The 14,115-nt window shown below is 54.0% G+C and overlaps 5 protein-coding genes across 5 annotated transcripts; 3 read left to right on the top strand and 2 right to left on the bottom strand.

Annotated features, from left to right (window-relative positions):
• Positions 1–417: 417 nt before the first annotated feature.
• pli1 (E3 SUMO-protein ligase pli1) lies at positions 418–2,824 on the bottom strand (the record flags this gene model as incomplete). The annotated part of the gene is made up of 6 exons (XM_062882610.1): positions 2,138–2,824; positions 1,629–2,024; positions 1,278–1,579; positions 1,116–1,215; positions 833–1,058; positions 418–778 (listed from the first exon to the last, which is right to left on the bottom strand). Exons 1-6 carry the CDS (start codon positions 2,283–2,285, stop codon positions 418–420), a joined length of 1,533 nt encoding a protein of 510 aa, XP_062728672.1. The 5' UTR covers positions 2,286–2,824.
• Positions 2,678–3,532, top strand: QC761_710605 (uncharacterized protein; the record flags this gene model as incomplete). The annotated part of the gene is given in 4 exon segments (XM_062882609.1): positions 2,678–2,992; positions 3,011–3,249; positions 3,306–3,353; positions 3,408–3,532. 3 exon segments carry the CDS (start codon positions 3,087–3,089, stop codon positions 3,530–3,532), a joined length of 336 nt encoding a protein of 111 aa, XP_062728671.1. The 5' UTR covers positions 2,678–2,992; positions 3,011–3,086.
• An 800-nt stretch (positions 3,533–4,332) lies between these two features.
• Positions 4,333–7,255, top strand: LAS21 (major facilitator superfamily transporter protein; the record flags this gene model as incomplete). The annotated part of the gene is made up of 6 exons (XM_062882608.1): positions 4,333–4,556; positions 4,619–4,663; positions 4,723–5,014; positions 5,072–5,199; positions 5,251–5,851; positions 5,900–7,255. The coding sequence occupies 6 exons, from the start codon at positions 4,333–4,335 to the stop codon at positions 7,253–7,255; spliced, it is 2,646 nt and encodes an 881-aa protein (XP_062728670.1).
• Positions 7,256–7,666: 411 nt separating this feature from the next.
• NOP4 (RNA recognition motif-containing protein) lies at positions 7,667–9,964 on the bottom strand (the record flags this gene model as incomplete). The annotated part of the gene is made up of 1 exon (XM_062882607.1): positions 7,667–9,964. One exon carries the CDS (start codon positions 9,962–9,964, stop codon positions 7,667–7,669), a length of 2,298 nt encoding a protein of 765 aa, XP_062728669.1.
• Positions 9,965–10,196: 232 nt separating this feature from the next.
• On the top strand, positions 10,197–14,088 carry YCG1 (chromosome condensation complex Condensin, subunit G). The gene is made up of 2 exons (XM_062882606.1): positions 10,197–13,330; positions 13,392–14,088. Exons 1-2 carry the CDS (start codon positions 10,585–10,587, stop codon positions 13,922–13,924), a joined length of 3,279 nt encoding a protein of 1,092 aa, XP_062728668.1. The 5' UTR covers positions 10,197–10,584; the 3' UTR covers positions 13,925–14,088.
• The last annotated feature ends 27 nt before the right edge of the window (positions 14,089–14,115 follow it).

Genomic DNA, 14,115 nt, shown 5'->3' with positions numbered 1-14,115 from the left:
TCCCTAGCAGAAAAGAATACCTGCTGCACAAAGATTCCCTAGCCCGCAGCCTAGTCAACTCCCGCTCCGTCCCGGCTGCCCGTTTGTGATGACGCCCAAAATGAAGATTGCTCCCGCTCAAAACGCCAATGCCATGCCCAGCCACAATCGGGAAATGCAAAAAAAAAAAAAAAAATCCCGGGGTTTGTGATTATACACATCAAAAACATCACACCAGCATACCTGTCCCCAACTCACCAGATTCACACAGCATAACCAAACCCGATTTGTGTATCTGTGCACCGCCGGGTTTACCTGCTATGCTCCTCTTTACGGTGCAAATCAGTCCCGGTAACGTCCTCTCGACCGGCTCTGGGGGAAGCGTTTTTGTCTCAACACTGTTGCGCCAAGTGCTCCCACTTCATCAATATCCTGCCTCTAGTAGTACCTCGGGCGCTTTGCGGGCTGGGCATCATCTTCATCGTCAGAGGAAATCAGGTCAATGACCTCGGGAGCGGATCGCTTGCTGGAGGACCGGGGTGCAGCAGAGGTGTCTCTGGAAGCACCACTCTGTGGCGTCCCCAGATAAGCAGCACTCGACGGATGCTGTGCAGAGCTGTAACTTGGCTTGCTGGGGTTCTCATAAACCACGAGATCATCGTCGTCAATATAGCTAGCCTCCTGACTCTTCGAAACTCCTGTGTCCTTTCTGGCACCAGGAAGAGCCCATTCTCCATTTGGCTCAATGGTGACCTGCTCCGTAGATTCCGATGTGCGAGCCAAGATGTCACGCGCGTACCTGGATAACATGTCAGCAAACCACATGCAGAACCACCACCGCAGGGATACCTACTCATCAATCGCCAGCTGCTCAAACGGGGTGACTCTGTTGCAAATGGGACACACCCACAATGGGCTTTGCTCTTGCATCTGGAGATAGGAAGATGCATCGAAACACTGAATGTGGTTGCACTTGACGCCGCGGCATGGATTTGTCAGACGCATGTATGTGATGGGGCATTTGAGGCTCAGGTTCTGCGATGTCGCAACCACATCTGGATCACTGGCCGCCTTGGTAACTGTGCGAACAAATATCAGCAATGGTCTACAAACACAAACAATAATCGTGTGCTTACTTTCATCAATAACGTGCTCCTTCCGGATCTTCTGCCTGATCTGCGGCACCAGAGCATCCACCGTGGTCGTTTTGCAGAGGACCACGGACAGATAAAACTTCTGCAGCAAAAATGTTAGCGTTTCCAAAGGTAACCACGCAGGGATTGCCGCACCGTGGGCACCTTTTGAGTCAAGGCATATGTCACCTCGATGCGGTTGGTATAGCTCGGAGGTCGAAAGCGCAACAGGTGCGTCACATCGACAGGCTTCGTCGAGCCGGGCTTGTTTTTCAACCCTCTCAAGTTGGCCTTGACCTCCTCGCCATTTACCCGTAGTTCGCATTGATAAGGAAAGGCAATGTCCTGAATTGGCGTTGTCCCGTTGGCACAAAACACCAGAACCCTCATGGATGGGTTTTCATCGCACACAGACATCTCCGACCCTCTCAACTCGATCTTTTCCGTGTTCCTATGACTCGTCATTACTATTGCGTTGTCAGCAGATGCAGTAACTCTATATATAATTCAACATACCCTCCAACTCTCGGGGTTTGCCCAGCTGGTGCCTCAGCTCGTAGAAAGGGCTCGACTTAAAGGCAAAATGCTCGATTAGTCGAGCAGGTGGTGGTTTCTGGATGGGCATCCCGGCCGAGTGGGAGTTGTAACCGCCATATGCCGCCCGATAACCCGAAGAGCCATAAGAGGACGCCATGGTAGCATATTGGGGCGGGGTTGCCGGTCGTGGTGGTTGGTATTGCGACTGACTGTTGTACAATACAGCTGGGAGGGCAGCTTGCGGAACAACTACCGCAGGGCTGGCTGTCGGGGTGGCTATAGGACGAGATGCTGGAGGAGTGGCACGCGCCAAAATGTTCTTGCGGAGTTCCTCGAACTGCTGCCAATCTTGCTTTTCAGACACGTTGGATAATTCTGGAGGTAGGCAGTTAGTCACTCTGCGCGATTGAAGCGTGGGATGAAACGCAACATAGGTAGGGTTGTACATAAATAGCAAGTAAACCGGAAAAGAACTGGAAGGGACTCACGTTGGGTGATCCGCCTTTGTAGATCGACTTTGTTGCCCGTCTTAGCGAGGCCATTGACCTGACATATCTGTTGGAGCACCGTCTTTTGCAGAGCAGGATTCTGGACGGTGCGGGTCAGGTTCTGCAGTTCGGCTGTCTTGTCGGCCATGGCCCGATGTCCTTGAGAGCGAGGGCGCGGCAAATCCAGGCCGCCGACCTCCAATATTTAAACAGGGCAGCCACCCCAGGGTTCTCGGGGTGAGGGCGCGGGAAGGAGGGAAGGAAGGAGTGATGCACCTCTCTCCCGGTCTCCGGGGTCTCTAGGTCCCGTTTGTTTACGGGTAAGAAGCGGGTGCGCGCAGCCTGTTGATGATGCCCTGAAGCGATTCTTGCCCAAACTCGATATCCTGGATGCTATGATGGCTGATGAAGTATCGGAGACGCGTGTAACCTGCTAGACTTTGACGCCCTCGTCACCGGCAGCTCTGCGCTGTCGCGAAACTCTAGGGTGGTCGTCGATACAAAAAGGCGGAATTGGGCGGCAGAAAAGCCCACGACCACTGTTGCCCTTCTGCAAGGGTACCGCCACTGTCGCCGTCGGATCCTCGACCAAGTGCGGAGAAAGTCTCGGGTACAAATGGTTGATTGGGTCTGGAGGTCTTGGCTGCCTGAAGTTGTGCTGAAATAGAGTTCGGCAGGGGAATTTGGTATCCACCAAAAAGTACCAGCACTTGTCCTAAGTTTGGAGCTTGGACCAGGGTTTTGGTTATCGAGGCGTCGAGGAAAAAAAAAAATCAACTTTGATCCCATGCTCTTATCCGTGCCTTGACTTTTTGGCCCTATCTTCACTCACCAAGTTGCTCCCATTCACCAGTTGTCCACCACCATCACCACCACCACCACCACCACCAAGAAGTTTTGATAGTTCCGTTTTGCCAGCAATTTCACTTTACACACACAAACCGCAAAAATGGGCAAGAGTTCGAGAGCCAGCACTATCAAACAAAACAACCGGAAACTCAAGGCCAATGTCTTTGGGCCCGTCGAAGCGGCTCGTGCTGAGCGTCTACATGCCAAGTTGGCAGAGCTCATTGCGCAGCCCAAGCCTGTGAAGGAGGTCGAGATGAACGACGGTATGTCTGGAAATATTTATCACAGCTGAGTAAATATGTGCTAACACTGTCTGCAGAGCCCGTGAATGAGGAGGTCAAGGAGGTTGAGGCTGAGAAGGAGGAGGGTGAGTTTGACTCTCGGAGTGAAGTCAAGTGCATTTCAAACTGACATAATTCAGCTGCCATGGAGGTTGATGAGAAGCCAGCGGCGCCATACAAGGAGAAGGAGCGCAAGCGGAGAGGCAAAAAGTCCAACATTGTCTTCCGCAAGAAGGGCCCCAAGACCAACAGCAAGAAGAAATGAGTTTTGTGGTCTTTCAGAGGCTTTACTTCTTTTTTTTGATATCCAACAGGTCAATATTCACATCGGGGCCATGGCCAGGTTCAGACTTGGAGTTGGCCACTCAGCTCTGAGCATATAATGGGCGAGGAGAGACAAGGGGCCAAGGGTCATTGCCTTGACGGAGCGGAGGCACACGCAGCATGGAGACAGCGCAACATTGGACTGGTTCAGGCGTTTGGTCATTTTTCTGGCGTTAATAATGGGTCGTGGAAAATTGTTGGAGTCGACGCTCGTCTGATTCAAGGCGAGTTCTGATACCCTCGGTGGAAAGCAACAATCACTCGGTGGCAATGACCCGGAAGAGGAGGGCACCATCTCGTGAGAAATACATTGTGTCATGCCACAGTTTTCCCCCATTTGCTAGCTTGCGAAGATTGATCAAAGACCTTCCTCATGGTGTTCAGACCTGCCGTTTTGGTGCAACGGCTTGCGGCAAAGTGTGGGGCCTCGACGTCTGGGGCCAATCTTGGACTAGGGGTCCGTCCAATCACGAACCCCGCCTGCTGCTTCAGACATTCCAGAAGGTCCAAATCCGAAGACATGGGGTCAAACTGCACCAAGATGGATATGTTCAACCTTATCTCTGAAAACTGAGTTGACAGTTGTCTCTTTTCTTCTTCTTGGAGTTTTTGGGGATGGCCTGCTGTACGCAATAGACTGGAATTTCCTTCGGAAAAGAAAAAGAACATCTCTTACCACACCCCACTAAGCTTCAATTCCTGCTCACGCGCGCCTCAGATACCGGCGAAAGAAAGTTGGACATGTCGCCGCGTCGCAGTCGCGATGGCGGCATCTTGAGCACTCTGCTGCTGGTGGCAGCCAATCTTCTGGTTCCAATCGCCATATTCGTCTTTGGCAAGGGGTTTTTCCCCTACAAGCCACTTCTCACTGGTCTTGCGACGTATGGCGAGAGCTCCGTTTATGGCGAGCCACCAAAGGCGCAGTTTGACAAGCTGGTGTTTATGGTTGTTGATGCGTTGCGGAGGTATTTCCCCCCTTAGCCCCTCTTCATACAGTGTGCGCTTTATGCTGACCCTTTTGCGACAGTGATTTTGTCTACACAGCAAACAGCGGCTTCAAATTTACCCAATCGTACGTCTCTGAATACTGTCCGGCGCAAATGGGGGGAAGGCTGACCGAGAAGGGAATAGACTGATTCGCGATGGGGGTGCTCTACCGTTCACGGCACATGCCACTTCGCCGACTGTTACGATGCCACGGCTCAAGGCGATAACCACGGGGTCTATTCCTTCGTTCCTGGATGTGGTGCTTAATCTGGATGAGGGGGATGAGAGCTCAAGCTTGGCGTCGCAGGATACGTGGTTGGCGCAGATGAAGAGGAAGAAGAAGGGGAAGCTGGTCATGTACGGAGATGATACATGGTTGAAGCTGTTTCCGGGCATGTTTGACCGCTTTGAGGGGACGACTAGCTTTTTTGTTTCGGTAGGTGGGATCGCTCTGTGAGAGGTGGTTTAGGGGGCTGACTGAGGGGTTGTGTAGGACTTTACCGAGGTCGACAATAACGTCACGAGGCATGTTCCAGAGGAACTGGAGAGGAAGGATTGGAATACTCTGGTTTTGCATTATCTTGGGTTGGATCATATTGGGCACAAGGGCGGGCCGAGGAGGTAAGCCACTGCTGGTGAACGGACAGGTGCTGGTGGCACTGACAGTTACAGCCCCCATATGCTCAACAAGCAGTACGAGATGGACGGCATCGTCAAGCAAATCTACCAGGCCATCGAGTCCAAAGACCACCTCAAGTCAACCCTCTTTGTCGTCTGCGGAGACCACGGCATGAACGACGCCGGCAACCACGGCGCCTCCTCCGCTGGGGAGACATCCCCAGCCTTGTTGTTCCTCTCCCCCAAGCTCAAGAAGCTCAACAAGAGACTTCGAGCACCGCTGCCAGAGAACCCCGACTTCCAGTACTACGACACCGTCGAGCAGTCCGATCTGGCGCCCACTCTTGCCGCCTTGATGGGCGTTCCAATCTCCAAGAACAACCTCGGCGCGACCATCCCTGACTTTTTGCCGTTTTGGTCTAGCAGTGAAGTCAAGGCCGAGATTCTCATGCGCAACGCGGATCAAATCATGCAGGTGGCCCACGCGGCTTTTGGCCAAAAGATGTATGAGTGGTCCTTTAAGGAAGACGGCAAGCCCGAGACAGACGATGAGAAGTTAGCTGCCGGTTACATGGAATTTGAGCAGTTGTATCAACAAGTCTACCGAGGAGCCAGTCCTGACCTTTACCAGGAAATGATCCCCAAAGCAGGAAACGTAAGTTCCCCCGTCTCTTCCCGCAACTACCTTCACTAACAAAAGCAGTGGCTCCACGAAGCCCAATCCTTCCTCTCCGGCATGGCGAGCAATTATGACACTCCACAAATGCTCCTCGGTTTTGGAATCGCCCTTTCGGCCCTCGTCCTCGCTCTCATCTCCTCCCCCACCCTCCCACCCATCCCCTTCTCCCTCGTCACTCTCGCCTACGGCGCAATGATGTTCGCCAGCAGCTACGTCGAAGAGGAGCAGCACTTCTGGTACTGGGGCACAACCGCCTGGTTCGGCTACCTCCTCGTCCGGGGCCTCAACCGCAAGACAGCCCACCCAATCGCCCATGCTGTCTCCTTTGGTGTGATCCTTCTCGCAGCTCGTATCATCAGATCCTGGAACCAAACCGGTCAGAAATTCGCTGGAGAGCCTGACATTGTCACGCTCTACCTCCAGACGTCCCCAGTCCTGTTATGGTGTCTTGTCGGGGCAACATACTTTTGGATCCAGCAACATCTCACCTTTGGCCTCTCCAGCCTGCCAATCTGGCTTTCTTTTGCGACGTCGATTGGACTTGTGCTCGCGGCATTCACCTTCAAGGTTGCCTTTGTGGTGGAGGATGCGCCGGAATTGTTGACAGAGTTTGTGAAGAAACTGCTGGAGATTAATTTCAGTGGTGGGGGGAGGGAGCTAGTGGAGAGAGCGCGGGCGGTGTTTATCGGGTTGGGGATCCTGATGGCTGCTAGTCTGGGATTCATGGGGGCGAAGAAGCAGATTAGCCAGGGGCAGCCGGGGGTTTTCACTGCTTTGACGGTGCTGACGCTTTTTTTGGTGACGCAGAGCAGGGTTACTGATATCCCGCTTTTTTTGCTTTATAATCTTCAGTTCAGGCTACTACTCTCGTATGTACCGGAGTTGGAGCTGGGGGAGATTACGCTGTCAAGTCTACTGCTGCAGTACGCCTCGTTCTTCGCACAAGGCGGCTCCAACGCCATCAGCTCGATCGATTTATCGTCGGCTTATAATGGGATCGCGACCTACAACGCGACTTTTGTGGGGATATTGACGTTCTTGTCGAACTGGGCTGGGCCGGTGTATTGGGCGGTGGCGACGGTGATTTTGCTGCTGAGCAAACGACAACATCTGCTGAGCCACCGCCGGGGAGGGGAAGAGGGAAATGTGTACAAGTTGCACGTCTCCCTCATGACGGTGTTTATCGCCGCGGCGACGGCTGCGGTCATGGGGGCTTGTGGGGTGTTGAGGGATCATTTGTTTATTTGGACGGTTTTCAGCCCAAAGTATCTTTATGTTGTTGCCTGGGCTGGGGGGGTGCATTTGGGGGTGAATGTCGGGATGGGCGGTTTGTTGTATTGGCTTGGGGTCAGGGAGGGGAGTGGGAGGGAGAAGGCGTGAAATGGGGGACGGGGAGAGAGGACTTTCTGGAAGATGGACACCTTGTCGTCTTCCCCCTTTTGGATGATCACAAGACGCATTCTGTCAATAATACTTGGGACCTTTGTCATGTCGGACTGAAAAGGGTGGTATATAGTAGAGATGCTTTTGGCATCATTTTGTGTAGGAGTCGGATCATCATGCGAGTCAAAATAACCTCCAACGGTTGGATTACGGCAAAATGAAAATAAACATGATTCAGTTGGGCTCCCGAGCAGTAAAAAGCCTCCATTTCATGGTAGACAGAGCACACACACGACGGTGTATTGGCGCAGATAATATCCTCATTGAATTACACCCGTTTGATAATGCTAACAACAGCCGCTCGAATCTATCTCTCTCAAGCCCATACACAAAACAACTCCATCAGCCTTACTTCTCACCCCTGAGCTCCGCCTTCTTCTTCCTCATCTCCCTCTTCCTCGCCACAATCTTCGTCCTCATGGCCAACTTAGCCTCCGCATTCTTCTTCCCCTCCTTCGTCTGCGGCTCCGCCTTACCCTTCTCCTCCTTGGGAACAGCACTCTTCTTCCCCTTGCTACTCTTATTCCACGTATCCGGCCTCTTCTTCTCCTCCTTCCTCTCCCACCTGTTCTTCCTCCCCCTCTCCCTCTCCCTCTCCCTCTTCTCCCTCTCCGCCCTCGACCCTGGCGCCCTCGGCCCCTCCTCCCGAATCTTCTGCTCATGCTGCCTCCTCCTCTGCACAACATTCGCATTCTCAATAGCAAACTCCACAATCAACCTGCTCGTCTTTCCCGCCTCATTCTTCATCGCATGACCATTCAGCCACCTCAACCCCATCAAGGCCCAGCGGTGCGAGGTGTACTCAATAAACCCATATCCCCTGCTCTTCCCCCCTCCCTCCGCCTTCTTCTCATCAATCTTGCTCCCCTGCACCGTCTCAAACACAATCTTGGCTTGCTTAACCACCCCCTTCCCCTTCTCCTTCCTGCGCCTCTCCGCCTCCTTATCCTGCTCACCACCCCGGAGATTCTCCTCCTTCGAAAGTGGCGCCCTCTTCCCCTCCTTGACATCCTTCGCAAAACCCACCACCGCCTCCCTGGCCAACGCCTTCAGGGCCTTAGAGTCCATATTAGCAGGAATATTCCTTACCGCCAGGCGGGTGAGAGAGATGTGAAGCGCCGGGTTGCTCTCAATAAGCTTCTTCCTCTGCTTCGCGCTCGCCTCGCGCATCTTGATCTCCTGATCGGAGAGCGTCTTGAAAACGGGCGAGCTAGCGGGGATTTGACCCTCCTGAAGCAGAAAAAGACGGCGCTTGTCCTTGTCCTTCTTGGATGCGCTCATTTCTTGCAGCCGCGCAGCCTCGCTCTTGTCAACGGCAGGGGCGACCTGGAGGATGCGGCCGTCAAGGGTGTACGTTCCCTCGGGGTCGAGGGTTTCGTCCTGCAGGACGGAGTGCTTGGCCAGCGTGGGGGCAGGGCGACGGGGAGCGCCCTTGAGGCAGGAGACATAGTCGTCGTGGTTGAAGAAGCAGACGAATCCAGTACCCGCGGGCCGGTCGGTGCCGCGCTCTTTGACCACGCGAGCGTACCTGACTGCACCAAAGGTTTCAAAGTGGGCCTTAAGCTGCTCGTCGGTGGCGGTGTAAGGGAGGTTGCGGATGAAGACGGTGGTGGAGTTGTCAGTGGACAGCTTCTTTTCCGGCTCTGCCTCTTCCTCCTCGTCGTCTGATGCATCCTCAAACTCGGCATCGCCATCCTCGTCCATCTCCTCGTCTGAATCCTTCTCCTCGTCATCATCTTCGTCCTCGTCCTCGCTGTTGACATCTTCATCATCATCCTCCACCTCATCCTCGAGATTCTTGCCGTAATTCTTGAAGAAATTCGCCAGATCGCGATCCTCCTGTGTCATGTTCGGGTCCTCATCCTCTTCCTTCTCCTCATTTTTCGCCTTCTTGGCCTTCTTCTTCTCAGTCTTGGTCTCCTCACCACCCTCCTCTTCCTCCTTGTGCTGCTCCCAAGTCTGCTTATCAACCGCCCAATCAACCGCCACCGTCCGCCCGTCAATCTCCTTGCCATTGATAGCCTCCAACGCCTTTTCCGCATTCTTGCGACCCCGAAGCGTGACGAACCCAAAACCAGAAAGCTTCCCCTTCGAATTGGGCAAATCCGCAAACTTGATCTTGCCAAAAGGCTGGAACAGCTTGGCGAGCTGCTCTGACGACTTGATGCTCCAAGGCAAGTTACGAATAATAAGCTTGGGCGCCTTTCTCTGCTCAGCCAGCTCCTCCTCCCGCTGGCGCTTTTCGGTGACGACTCTTGCAGCGACCTCGGTGCTGGCCTTCGCCGCATCGCGGAGACGGGGCTGGGCAATGTCGAGCCTTAACCTGCGGCCGTCGAGGAGCTCGTTATTGAGCTTGATCTTGGCCTCGATGGCATCTTCGGGGTCGGCGAAGGAGACGAAGCCGTAGCCGCGGGAGGTTTTGGTTTTGGGGTCGAGGACGACGGTGGCGTGTTTGACGGGGTAGTGTTGGGAGAAGAAGTTGGTGAGGGACTCGCTGGTGGCTGATGGGGGGAGGGATCGGACGAAGAGGGATCGGTTTTTGTCGACTCTGGGTCTTTTGTTGGGGTTGGAGGAGGATTGGTCGGTGGAAGAGGTGGTGGCCTCGACGGGGCCGTCCTCGCGTTGGCGTTTTTTGTCTGCTCCCATTGTTGCGAGTTTGGTATGTGAATTTTTGATGGTTTTTTCGAGGAGCTGGTCCCTGGCTCAATTGACAATTGGAAAGAAAAAAAAAACCCCAGGGAGGTGGGCTGATAAGAAGCTTATCGTGCGAAAAGTGGGGGCTTTCGTGCTCCTTGCCGCTAGAATCACGGCCTTTGAAGATAGTCGTGATGCCTTCAAAGATGATTGATAGGCCTTACATAGAGTGCAATAAGCCTTTCAGGATGTTAACATGCCTTTACACTTTTAATAAACCTCCAAAGATAGTCTGAAGGTCTTTAAAAATACTTGGAAAGGCTGTTGAAGATGGTCGACGGTATCGCTGTTATCTTGTTAGACCTTGAGACGTCCCTGCCAAGCTGTGGGTCATACCCCTCCAAACTTTCGCGCGCTAAGCTCGAACAGGAAATTGCTGGGTAAACAAACAACATTCGCAAAGTCACCATTCACTTGTCAGGCTCCTTTTCTGTAACAACCACTGCCATTCTCCTACGACACGACGACACCCTTCACAACGACAACCCCAATGCGATTCCTGAACCAGATTCAAAATACAACTTGAACATTTAGAAACCAGCCCACGGCGCGCACAAAACCTCGTCGCCAGCATGGCCCCCCGTGCAACAAGATCAACCCGCTCCTCCACCGCCGGCGGCGGCGCCACCTCCCGCGCCAGCACAACAGCAACAGCCACCTCCCGCTCCTCCCCAGCCGTAAACTACAACATCCCCGAAGAAAGCCCCGACAACGCCCTCCGACAGCAAGTCGCCGCCGTCTTCCGCGACGCCCAGCGCACCACCGCCTCCCACCGCAAGCTAGCCGTCACCCTCCGCAAGATGCAGGAAGCCTGCTGCTATGAGCCAACGGCTACCAAGAAATCTGCCACGACTACTAACCTCGGCGACTTTGACGAGGATGACTTCAACACCGAGTTTGTCCGCTGCGTTCTGCGCGTCATGCCCGTCAAGAAGTCGGAAGGGGTAGGCGAGAAGACGGTCAGGTTCATTGGGCTGTTTTTGCGGCATGCGATTGATAAGGACAATGAGATTACGGGCGAGGCGGATATGGATACTAGTACTATGCCTGAGACGCCTGCTACGAGACTCACGACGTATCTGATGGTTACGATTTTGCCGTTGCTGCAGGCGAAGGACAAGTTTGTGAGGTATCGGTCGACGCAGTTGATTTCACACATTATCAGCTCGCTGGATGCGATTGATGATGATTTGTTTCAGAAGCTGAGGTCGGGGTTGTTGAAGAGGATTCGGGACAAGGAGGCCATGGTAAGGGTGCAGGCTGTGCTCGGGTTGGGGAGACTGGCGGGGAATGAGGTTGAGGCTGAAGAAGATTCGGAGGATAGCGAGGGGGGTGGTGCGGGCAGTGGCCTCTTGGATAAGTTGCTGGAGGTGTTGCAGAACGATCCCAGCGCTGATGTCAGGAGGTCGCTTTTGGTGAATCTGCCTATTCTGCCCAAGACGTTGCCTTTTCTGCTTGAGAGGGCGAGGGATCAAGATGCGGCGACGAGGAGGTCGGTGTACTCGCGGCTGCTTCCTGCGCTGGGTGATTTTAGGCACTTGTCACTTTCGATGAGGGAGAAGCTGCTCCGATGGGGCTTGCGCGACAGAGATGAGAACGTCCGTAAGGCGGCCGGTCGTCTGTTCCGTGAGCGCTGGATTGAGGATTGCGCGGGGACGCCACCGCCTGCTGAGACCGGTCAGCCGGCTGAGGTTTCACCCCCTAACCTCGACGCGCTCCTTGAGTTGTTGGAGCGTATCGATGTCATCAACTCTGGTGGTGAGAACGGCATTGGTCTTGAAGCCATGAAGGGTTTCTGGGAAGGTCGTCCAGACTACAGAGAAGCCATGGTCTTTGACGACACCTTCTTCGAGACTCTGAGCGCCGAGTCCGTCTTTGTCTGCCGAACCTTCAACGACTTTTGCCGCAGCGAGGGCAACGGCAAGTTTGAGCAGCTCGTCGAGGAGAAGCTCCCCGAAGTCACCAAGGTAGCCTTCTACCTCGAACGCTACATCAAGGTCCTGATCGACGCCATCAAGCGTGCCGAAGAGCAGGAAGACCTTGAAGAGGAAGAGGAGGAGGACACGGTGGAGCAGGAGTTCATAGCAGAACAGCTCCTCCACATCGCCCTCACGCTCGACTACTCTGATGAAGTCGGTCGTCGCAAGATGTTCTCCCTCCTCCGACAGACCCTTTCCATTCCCGAACTCCCTGACGAGGTGACCAAGTTGACTGTCAACGTCCTCCGCGACATTTGCGCCCCTGACGCTGCCGGGGAAAAAGAATTCTGCTCCATCGTCCTCGAAGCCGTAGCCGACGTGCACGACACCATCGTCGACGAGCCGCCCGCGAGCGAGAACGATAACGACGATGAATCGTTCCACTCGGCTCAGTCAGAGGTGTCCACCCCCGACGGCGACACCACCCCGACCAAATCCTCCAAGAACAAGAACGTCCCTGCGCTGTCCGAGGAGGAGGCGGCCAAGAAGGCGATCAAGGAGATCATGATCAACATGAAGTGCTTGCATATTGTGCAGTGCATGCTCGCAAACGTGACGGGCGATCTCCAGCAAAACGACCACTTGGTTTCAATGCTTAACAATCTTGTTGTGCCAGCTGTCCGTTCCCACGAGGCGCCTGTGCGGGAGAGGGGTCTGGTCTGTCTGGGTTTGTGTTCGTTGTTGGATAGGTCGCTGGCGGAGGAGAATTTGACGCTGTTTATGCACTTTTTTAGCAAGGGGCATACGGCGCTGCAGATTACGGCGCTGAACATCTTGACGGACATTTTGAATGTGCATGGGTCACAGCTGTTGTCTGCTAACCCTACACTGTTGAAGGTCTACATCAAGGCTTTGAGGTCGGGGGCGAGGCATCCTGAGGTGCAGGCTTCTGCTACGGTGGCGGTGTCAAAGTTGCTGCTTGGGAGGGTGATTTCTGATCATGACTTTTCTGCGGAGCTGCTCAAGACGTTGGTTGTGGCGTACTTTGAGCCGGCGAGCAGTGACAACCAGTCTGTCAGGCAGGCGCTGAATTATTTCCTGCCGGTGTTTTGCTACAGTCGGGCGGAGAATCAGGACTTGATGAGGATTGTTGCGCTGGATGCGCTGCATACGTTGTATAATGTGAGGGAGGGGCTGGAGGATGATGACGCGGATGTGGACGAGGAGATGGTGAGTTTGGCGACGATTGGCGCTTGCTTGGTGGACTGGACGGATCCGAGGAAGTGTTACTACCCGGGCAAAGAGGAGGGGGTGGAGGGGGAGAGGAAGAATGTGAATGCGGATGTGCATTTGGAGTTTGCGAGGGGGATTTTGGAGAGGTTGTCTGGGAGTGTGCCGAGTAAGTTTGATCCGTTTCCCTCTCACGTTTGGCCGTGTGGAGAGTGCTAACTAGACGACAGGAGAGGAAAAGAAGATTATTGCTGCGCTGCTTGGCAAACTTTATGTGTCCCCGGCCTCAAGTGAGGAGCTCACTAGAGACATCTATGCCCTAGTTTGTGAGGCTGTTGAGAATGGTCTTTTGACTGATGCGACGAGTCGGAACTCGCTGTACAAATTGCATGTTGGGCTTGGCAAGATTGTCAACCAGCTTGATGCTGCTGCTGTGGCGGCGCAGATGAACTCGGCTGAAGGTCAGGTACAGAGGTACAGGAGGAGCGTTAGCAGGGCTAGTTCTGTTGGGCTGGGGAGTGTGGCCGGTGCTGGTGCTGGAAACAATGCTGGAAGGGAGGGCTCAGTTGTTTCATCCAGGGCGGGGAGCGTCATCAAGGAGGAGGATGAAGAGGAGGAGGAGGCGACGGTTGTGTTGAGCAGGACGGAGCCGGTGATGAAGAGTATTGAGGAAGATGATTCGGAGGAGGATGGAGATGATAAGAGTTTGGTCAGTGAGTTGCTGGATGAGGATGAGGAAGATGAGGGTGAGGACACTCTGTGAATTGCCCGGGGATGATGGTGTTGGATAGTGGTGTAGGGATGAACCTATGAGATGGCGGGCTGGAAGGATACCATGACTGGCTGGGTTGTTTGTTTTGTTTGACATGTTATGAATATGATTTGAAGACTGATGTTATCTTTTGAAAGACCTCGCGCATTATGGGACATATGAGGAGCTCTTGTGGACGGTTG

The sequence above is a fragment of the Podospora bellae-mahoneyi genome, chromosome 7, assembly GCF_035222275.1.
Source record: "Podospora bellae-mahoneyi strain CBS 112042 chromosome 7, whole genome shotgun sequence".
NCBI lineage: Eukaryota > Fungi > Ascomycota > Sordariomycetes > Sordariales > Podosporaceae > Podospora > Podospora bellae-mahoneyi.
This window is presented reverse-complemented; position numbering and strand designations above follow the sequence as displayed.

Excerpts from the sequence above, each read along its gene's own strand:
- YCG1 (XM_062882606.1), top strand. The coding sequence starts at position 10,585 with ATGGCCCCCCGTGCAACAAGATCAACCCGCTCCTCCACCGCCGGCGGC. Across the intron at positions 13,331-13,391 it reads GTTGTCTGGGAGTGTGCCGA|GAGAGGAAAAGAAGATTATT; the intron begins GTAAGTTTGATC and ends ACTAGACGACAG.